Genomic DNA, 10,000 nt, shown 5'->3' on the forward strand with positions numbered 1-10,000 from the left:
TATATGTAATGATAAATGATAAATGGGTTGTACTTGTATAGCGCTTTTCTACCTTCAAGGTACTCAAAGCGCTTTGACACTACTTCCACATTTACCCATTCACACACACATTCACACACTGATGGAGGGAGCTGCCATGCAAGGCGCTAACCAGCACCCATCAGGAGCAAGGGTGAAGTGTCTTGCTCAGGACACAACGGACATGACGAGGTTGGTACTAGGTGGGGATTGAACCAGGGACCCTCGGGTCGCGCACGGCCACTCTGCCACGCCATGTACACACACACACACACACACACACACACACACACACACACAAAGAAAGTAATCACAGCGCTTCACTTTTTTTAAATTTTATTTACAGCCTTACTCCAAAATGGAATACATTCATTTTGACCTCAACATTCTACACACAATACCCAATAATGACTATGGGAAATTTTTATCTTTGCAAATTTATTAAAAATAAAAAACTAAGAAATCACATGTACATAAGTATTCACAGCCTTTTCACAGTAGGATAAGGTGCATCTAGTTTCCACTGATCATCCTTGAGATGTTCCTACAGCCTAATTGGAGTTCACCTGTGCTAAATTCTATTTGTTGGAAATGATTTGGAAAGGCACACACCTGTGTGTATGTATACAGTCCCACTCTTGACAATGCATGGCAGAGCACAAATCAAGAATGAAGTCGGAGGAATTGTCTAAAGACCCCCGAGGCAGGATTGTCATGAGGCACAAATGTGGGGAAGGGTACAGAAAAATATCTGCTGCCTTGAAGGTCCCAATGAGCAAGTTTGGAACCACCAGGACATTTCCTGGAGCAGGCCGACCGTCTAAACTGAGTGATCAGGGGAGAAGGGCCCTAGTCTTGAAGGTAACCAAAAACGCGATGTTCACTCTGTCAGAGCTACAGAATTCCTCTGCGGAGAGAAGAACCTTCCAGAAGGACACCATAAAGCCTGTATAGTCGAGTGGACAGACGGAAAAGTTTGCCAAAATGCACCTGAAAGACATCACAGACCATGAGAAACTAAATGATCTGGTCCTATGAAACAAAGATTGAACTCTTTGGGCGTGAATGCCAGGTGTCATGTTCGTAGGAACCAGGCACCGCTCATCACCATCCCAACAGTAAAGTATGGTGGTGGCGGCAGCATCATGCTGTGGGGATGGTTTTCAGCGGCAGGAACTGGGACAACCAGTCAGGATAGAGGAAAAGATGAATGCAGCAATGTACAGAGACAGCTTGGTTGAAGGTTCATCTTTCAGCAGGACAACGACCCTAGGCACACAAAATTGCTGTCAATGCTTAAAAATGTTTTGTTAGATTTGTTAAAAAACACTTGAAACACTGATGAAAGAAATCCCAGTCCCAAAATCAGACATTGTAGGCCATAACGATCACAAAAAAAGCAGATGAAATGCTGGAGGGACTGATTGTTGTTTGTGTTGTTTCTCCAGGTCCATTCGGTGTGAACCACGGTGTGGAGCTCCACAAGGACGTGGTTGAATACGCCAGAGACAAATTGGACAGTTTCATCAAAGAAAGCGACAGCTTTGATAAGTATGTATGCAAACACAGGCTAACGTCTGCTTTTGAACACAATTCATTGACTTTTATTCTGAAAATAAACTTAAATAACAGCTTACAAAGCAAAGTAGAATGTTTTTGATTAGATGTTGAGATGCTAGCAAAGCCTAACTGGTGAATAGGGGTCTAGGGGTATTTTCTGCAGCCGGTTCCAAGGAGGATCGTAAGTTTCTGGACAAATGATACGACTATCTGTATTTTTTTCATCCAGCTGACCGTCCTGATTATGACACGCTGTCATATTTTCGTCAGGTGCCGCTGCCATGCATGAAAAAAGACACGGGAGCTAAGTTGGTAGAGTGGCCGTGCCAGCAATCGGAGTGTTGCTGGTTACTGGGGTTCAATCCCCACCTTCTACCATCCTAGTCACGTCCGTTGTGTCCTTGAGCAAGACACTTCACCCTTGCTCCTGATGGCTGCTGGTTAGCGCCTTGCATGGCAGCTCCCTCCATCAGTGTGTGAATGTGTGTGTGAATGGGTAAATGTGGAAATACTGTCAAAGCGCTTTGAGTACCTTGAAGGTAGAAAAGCGCTATACAAGTATAACCCATTATGTATTCAGTTTGGAATAATCACAAATAAGGAAGCAACACAAGAAGGGATGGGAATTGATAAGATTTTTTCGGTTCCGATTACATTTTCGATTCTGCTTAATGATTGGGTTCTTTATTCGTTCTCTTATCGATTCTTATTTTGAAAAAAAGATAACAAAAAAGTGGATTAACATCAATTTAGTTTAGAGCGAACATGACCTTACAAAGCCAACAGTGGGGTGTTAAGAGGCATATAACGTGGGTTTTATATACATGATGTAAGTATATATGTAATGTAGTAACGGGCACATTTATATAACATTTCATATTTACCTATTTTGATCATTTGAAGCATACGCGGCGCATTAATTTCAAAAACACATCAAGACGTGGGCTTTTTTTCTCTTCATCACTGATTTATAAGAGCCAACACACATAATAAAACATCACTTACTGTGCAACGTCAGCTGTTATTAGGATGCCGACTGCGAGGATGTTCATATACTCTCATTCAGATGAAGAATGTCTCATAATCCTCACGAAGAAACAGGGTGTAGGAGCGGGGCGGGGGGACAAGTGCTTTTCATGTCGTTCTCGTCAGATCCGGATCCTAAATGTCCCAACTTGTCGTGTTACCTACTCAGAGTCTCATGTCCAGGTGAGATGCATTTATGATCTAGAATAAATTTATAGGGAGCAAGGAAGCGGCCCTGTGATGAGGTGGCGACTTGTCCAGGGTGTACCCCGCCTTCCGCCCGATTGTAGCTGAGATAGGCTCCAGCGCCCCCCGCGACCCCGAAGAGAATAAGCGGTAGAAAATGGATAGATGGATGGACGGTAGAAAATGGATAGATGGATGGAGCAAGGAAGCGAGAAAGCAGCAGACCACTTGATGAAGTAAACATAGGGAGCCACATACGTGATTAGGTCGCCGCTATAAATAGTTTGCCTGTGGTAGCACTTATAATAACAATATCACTAATACAAAATGTAAATGGAGTATTGTTGGTGCTTTTTGAATGGTTATCAGATTTTATGGGCGGAACAGTGGAGCTCCCATTGGCTACGCTGTAAGCTGACTTTTATTTACCGCATTTTTCGGAGTATAAGTCGCACCGGAGTATAAGTTGCACCTGCCGAAAATGCATAATAAAGAAGGAAAAAAACATATATAAATCGCACTGGAGCCCGGCCAAACTATGAAAAAAAACTGCGACTTATAGTCCGAAAAATACGGTACATTTATTTAATATTTAGAATGCATTTTAAAAAACCCATTCCTTCTCATGTCTTTCATAATGATTGTGAGCGACAGGCAAAAACATTTTTTAAAAGTGCAGTTTCCCTTTAAGAATTAAATAGCAGGTTTTGATAAAAAAAAGACTTCCCTGCTGTGGGATGTTAAATAATGTTGGTGGTGTACAATCTTTTGTGGTAATAAAAATGTAGACCTGGACCGATAAGTCAAATAACTGATTGATAAATAAAAAAGATTTTTCCAGCATTGATATCCCTCATGTACATGCATGTTTACGTGCTTCTTTGTACTGTGCCCCAAAGCATTCAATTGCTGTCATTTCGACGTTAGTTTTTCAGACGAAATAAACCACAATAATACGTCTTCATAGAGTTTTAAACATACTCCAGCTTATTAACTTACAATAAAACATGCTGTTATTTCGTCTCGGGCTGGGGGATATGGCAAAAAGAATGATCACGGATCATTTTTTCATATTATCCGATCACGATTATTACAATTTTAAATTGTTTTTATTCGAGGAGTTTCCTGTGCAGGATTATACAGAGTACCACACAGGCAGCGGTAAAGTTTACATCCACAAAGGAAAGAAAAAAAGTGAATGAATGTTTATAACTGAATACATTTACATATACATAAAACATTTTTTTTGGTATTATTTTTTCTAACAAATTAAGTAACGTTTATGACAACCTTTTTCCAAAACACAATATAGAATGTGAGCTATAACAGGATGATGCACACATTATCGTTTGTTTTCAAAACGGTTACAAAAAAGTGAGAGCCCTAAAATTTACTGTGGGACCCCAATTTTATGACTTGATGGGGTCCCCGGGACCCCATTTTGAAAATTCCTAGCACCAACATGGATGGAGTATTGGTGCGTGCAAAACAGCAGCAGGAGGCTGTGGCCTGCGGGCCGGATCTAATACTAATCAAATATCACCCCGGGGGCCATAGATAATTCATTAGGGCCTTGACTTTGACACATAGGCTTTAAGTGAACATAGAGAACCTATTCGCAGTTGAATTAAATTGAATTCTGTATTTAAAATATGGACAGCACATATTAATGAATATATATGTAATATGTCAGGTTTTAGCCAAAGGCTAATTTCAGCCTGTAGTCCCCAGACAGGTTGTTGCATACATAGAATGAAACCACAATTACATTCACACAAAACAAAGAAAAGTCAGGATCACCAACCAGCAATTGCGTGACATTAAGAGACCACCCTGCCAAATTTTTTTATTTTTTTTATCAACGCTACTTCAATAATGGCCTCTTGACAGTAGTGTTGACTTACTTTCCCCTAAACAACCATGCATTTCCAGTGATGCTTTTCCCTCCCCTTTAAAGGTTTGAATTCTGCGAGCCCGTCTTTGTGGTGGGCAATTGCCTGGAAATCTCCACAGACAGCATCCAGTACGATCGCATTTACTGCGGGGCGGGGGTGCAGAAAGACCATGAAAATTACATGAAAGTGCTGCTCAAAGTCGGCGGAATTCTGGTGATGCCTATAGAGGATCAGGTGAGTCTCGCACAGGCTGTACTCTGCACTTGCATGCATTTAAAAGCTGCACAATCATAATTGTTTCATGCCAAAGGTACAGTGGGAGGGTCTTCTGGTGTATTTTGGGGTGCAGGATGGCAGGAACTTGTCATTTAGTCAAAGTCTAAAACATTGAAATCCATGCAGCCTAAATGAAGATGACATCTGGCACAAAGGTTTTAATGGAGCTGTATTGTACGCCCCTCTAATTATTACCCTCAACGCTGTACAGATACAACATTAGCATGCAGCGTGCGTTCACTTTAATTGTACCTTGATAGCTTTTTAAACATACACCTTTTACGTTAGCAGGCTTCTCTTTTGTGCCCTATCAACACACTGGATGCTTCATTACATACCTCGTTAATATTTGTGTCCAATGGTATTATTGTACAAATACTGTTGCAGGAGAATATTACATGAATACAGCTGAAAGTCCGAACAATGCAAGGATTCAGTTCGGAATGTTATAAAAGTTGTGAGAGATAAAGATTGGATTGTGATTAAAAATAAGTGTGAGGCAATGTTATGAGCATAAGCCAGAAAAATATTTTAAAAAAGTAGTCATTTTATTGAGAATTTTTTTTAAACAATGTGTCCGTAGCAGAAGTCAGAAACCGTCCCAGGTAATTATTGCCAAAAATATGAGAATCAATTATTAATTGTACTATGGAAAATTAGTCATAATTTTTATGAAAAAATTAAAGAGTAAAACATTGTATATGTCAAGGAGGTATATATTTTTTTCAAAGGAAAAAGTCATAAATTAAGAGAAAAATCTGAAATATTACAAGAAAAGTAGCGTAAGAAAAAAGTGATCAGAATTAAGTCCAAAATATTGGTATGGCAAAGCAGGATTTCCCATAAACTGACAAGATACCTGTGGCGGTGGGGGCGTTGTTATGGGCATGGTGTCATAGAGTAATTTTCATAATTTGCTATGATATGATTTTCTTTAAAAATGATTTAAAAAATGTATACCGTATTTTTCGGAGTATAAGTCGCACCGGCCGAAAATGCATAATGAAGAAAGAAAAAAACATGTACAGTATAAGTCGCACTGGAGTATACCGTATTTTTGGACTATAAGTCAACGGTTTTTTCATAGTTTGGCCGTGGGTGCGACTTATACTCCGGAGCGACTTATGTGTGAAATTATTAACACGTTATTCCGGTCGGATGTTTTTTCATGGGACACATTTCCGGCGTTGTTGTTGCACTAGTGAGCCACGGATGAGGAGATGCTGCTCCGTTATTAATTTAAGTAAAGTCTGAATGTCATTAAAATAGTTAGCTCCATCTTTTGACACTTCTTCCACTCCCGTCCTTGCCCGCTACAACAAAGATGACGAGGAGAAGACGCTGCCGAAGGTGAGCCACGTAAATAAGACCGCCCACAAAACGGTGCATCCTGAAGCGACTGTCAGAAAGCGACTTTAAGATGATCTGTAAAACATAATCTATGCAACATTTTGACCAAAGAACCACCATTACATGTTATATAGACCACAAGGAAGTGTTTTACATTTAGAAAAAAATAAATAAATAATTGGACGCCTTATAATCCGGTGCGCCAAATATATGAAAAAAAGATGAAAAATAGACCATTGATCGGCAGTGCGCCTTTTAATCCGGAAAAATATGCCAATTGTTTAGTGTACATACTCTATAAGAAGAGTGTTCTACTTTGGAGGTTGAGCTGTATGTGTGTGTTTATATGGAATTGTGTGCGTGTTTGCAGCTGACCCAGATCACCAGGACAGGACAGTGCACATGGGAGAGCAAAAACATTTTGGCCGTGTCCTTTGCCCCCCTGGCCCAGCAGAGCAGAGCTGACGGGGACAAGCCTGACACTGTCCAGTTGCGTGAGTTCCTCCGGCCTCTGTCCACAAATATATGAAATATAAAATGAAAAGTGTGCCTAAGTCCATCTTTGGAAAGCTAAATCAGTCTGACTTTGGCTTGGAGCGGGGAAGACTTCTCCTGTTTGCAATAGTTTCTTTTCTTCCTGACCTAGTTAAGTTGCCTCTGAAGAAGACCGTCCCCGGTCGCTCTTGTCTCTCTTTGTCCCCAGCCCCCGTCACAGTGCGCACCCTGCAGGATCTTTCCCGCATCTACATCCGCCGTACCCTCAGAGACCTGGCCGGAGGTGGCGAGGAGGGCCAGGCCAGAGGGGCGGTCCAGCGGGTCCCCCAGAAGCGCAAGCGGCGGCACTGCAGGCGGCGCCGCATCAACACCTATGTCTTCGTGGGCAACCAGCTGATCCCCCAAATGGTGGAGAGCGAGGAGGAGCACGGCGAGGAGGAGCACAAGGACGCCGAGGAGGAAGACAAGGAGGAGAGAGACGTTGGGGACATTGAAATCCTCAAGCAGACGAACATGTTTAGAGACCAAATCATGGCTCTGCCGCTACCGGAGTCCCTTAAAGAATATTTACTGTACTATAGGAAGAAATAACCTTTTTCCTTCTCCAGTACAAATGGAGCATTATTTCCAACACGTCTTGATGCCAAAACTGTACAGGAAAGCGGCGTCACAGATAACACTGGATAATAATGTTACCATTGTTCTTTGTACAGGTTGCTTTTTTTTTTGGTTTTGTACATAAAATAACGGTGCATAATGTACACAGAATGACGATTTCAATATTTTGTTTTGGCAATTTGATCACGCCAAAATGTCTGCAGAGGACAAGATTTGTACAGTGGAACCTCCAAAGTGGAACACACCGTTTAAAGTCGTTCTAATTTAAAACAAAAAATTACTTTAATTAACTGTACAGGCAGTGTTTGATTAACATTTTACTAAATAAAAAACAAACAAAAAAAATGTAAACTACTCGGGATACATTCTGTTCTATGGTTAAAATACTAAACTCGTTCTAATTCAAACCACATTTTTCCCATTAGAAATTAGTTGTTTACCGACCAAATGTATAAAAAAACCTACAATAAAGTAAATCACTCACACTCTGAAGATGCCTGATGGGCACACAATAATGGAGTTCGAACAGTACAAATAGTAATACTGTCACCTAGTGGTGTTTTATAGGCATTGCTGGAATTATTAAGTGTACTTATGTTAGTATCTTCTTGGTAAAATACTAAGTGATTTTTTCTATGTCCTATTTGCCGTTCTATGATTACAATTTCCAACATGCTGCTTCACATTTTTCTAATTTCAAAACATTTTTTCCATTAAAAAATTACGTTAAGTTGTTTTTTCCCCAGTAAAACATAATATAATGAGACAAAATCTAACTAAAAAACAGTTAAAGATGCTTGTTAGAATGAATGTAACATGGACAATATATACAGAGCGATACTGTCACCTTGTGGTGGTTTATAGGCATTGCTGGAAAAAGTGAGTACGTTAGCATCTGCTTGGTATATCAAATGTGATAATAGTCAGACACTTTTCTATAAATGGCTGATTCACGTTTTTTCCCCCGTTGGCAAATGTAAATGTGTTGTTTTTGCCCAGTTAGACGCAATCTAACGGGACTAAATCAAACCAAAATATAGTAAAACTTGGCAAACGTTTGTGGACGCCGGAAGGAATGTAATAGGGAATGTGTTTGCAGAGCGTTACGGTCACCAAGTGGCGTTTTATAGGTATTGCTGGAACTAATAGGCGTAGATACAGAATGTAAGCAATAACCAGACACTTTCCCATGTCTCATTTCTAGTTGTATGGTGGTTTCAGGCTTTTTTTCTATTAATGTCCAAATTGTGCAACTTTGGGGCGTTCCGACTTTTGTAGGTTCCACTGTACGTGTTAATGCAGCCATCTTGCGGACTTAATCCTCTTTCACATAAGAAACAAAAAGCAAATTCTTAGTTTTATAAATATGGAGGGTGGGGTGGGGGGGCACTTGATGGGTTTTTCTACCTTTCCTACGAGGTCACGACAAAAATACTTTTTTTACGGCGGGCACCTTTTAACGCAACCTTTTCTACAGAGAGCTGCGTTTTTTGTGAAATACTTGACGTGGTATGCGTTGGAGGGAGATAAATGATATCGGTGGACCCTCTCACGAGAATGAAATAAGTGTTGAAAATGCATGAAATACTTATTTTTAAACAAACTATGTATCATAAGAATCAATCAAAAGGACTTTTGAGAAGTGATTAGTTCAAGCTTTGTATTGAAAGCAATGCAAAATGCCTTTTTAATGTAAAAAAATCCAACAAAGCACCTTATTGTGTGAACATTTGTACTGCAGACCGGACTTGCGGTATAAAATCTGCAGAACTTTCCTGTTGTATGATCATAATTATTATTAGTTGTGGCGTTTTTAAGTGCCAACGTCACATTTAAGGATGACCATTCCAGCAGTACGCTATATCCTACTTTCAATGCATTATTTAGTGTTTGGATCAAAGCTGAGGTATACGTTTGTCAGAAAAGCAACATACAGTATATGACTATACAGTAGTGTACACTTTCATTTTGGGTTTGTTGTACTGTAGCACCTTCTTGCTGTACTGTAACTTCACACTGGCAACTGTGTACACCAAAACTCCACTGCTGTCTGTTCGATTGAGAACTATACATTTATTGTAGTGTTCTTTTCCTTTACATATGATCTGATTTGGGGGTGAAGGGAGATGATTAGTTTGTGATGATGTGACATTTAATTTGTGTATTTTTACTTTCAATCAGAATGCCTTTAAAGTGAGCAATAAGAAAACGTGACAATTTAAAAAAAAAAAGCCCTCATTTGAATTGCATTGCGGCCAAAACATTACTAGAAATTGTACAATAGAACCTTCAAAGTCGAACTGACAAAATGCTAACATTCTTAATTAACTACCTTTTATAAAGCAAAACTACTCAAACAGAAAGAGTCATACTGTCATCTTGTGGCCTTTTATAACTTACAGGTTTGTCAATATATCAGGTTTAATTGTCATTCTGCAACATACTTTTATAAGCAAAACTCCAAAAAGGACAAATAAAAAGCAAATATTTGGAATTAATCTTTGATGACTAACCTTTGCAAATGTACAAGTTGTTTGACTTTGGAGGTTCCTTTGTATTAGCTACAATTTAAAATT

General features: G+C 39.7%; 1 protein-coding gene across 3 annotated transcripts in view; it reads left to right on the forward strand.

Annotated features, from left to right (window-relative positions):
• The window catches only part of pcmtd1 (protein-L-isoaspartate (D-aspartate) O-methyltransferase domain containing 1), a 41,098-nt gene that overhangs the window by 30,884 nt on the left and 214 nt on the right, over nucleotides 1–10,000 (forward strand). For all 3 annotated transcript variants that reach the window (XM_061979355.2, XM_061979353.2, XM_061979354.2), the window contains exons 3-6: nucleotides 1,467–1,569; nucleotides 4,748–4,919; nucleotides 6,682–6,805; nucleotides 7,015–10,000. The exon at nucleotides 7,015–10,000 is cut by the window's right edge and continues 214 nt beyond it. In XM_061979355.2, the coding sequence (XP_061835339.1) occupies nucleotides 1,467–1,569; nucleotides 4,748–4,919; nucleotides 6,682–6,805; nucleotides 7,015–7,397 (782 nt within the window). In that variant the 3' untranslated portion in view covers nucleotides 7,398–10,000. The remainder of the gene's footprint in view (nucleotides 1–1,466; nucleotides 1,570–4,747; nucleotides 4,920–6,681; nucleotides 6,806–7,014) is intronic.

This window comes from Nerophis lumbriciformis, linkage group LG19 (assembly GCF_033978685.3).
Source record: "Nerophis lumbriciformis linkage group LG19, RoL_Nlum_v2.1, whole genome shotgun sequence".
Lineage (NCBI taxonomy): Eukaryota > Metazoa > Chordata > Actinopteri > Syngnathiformes > Syngnathidae > Nerophis > Nerophis lumbriciformis.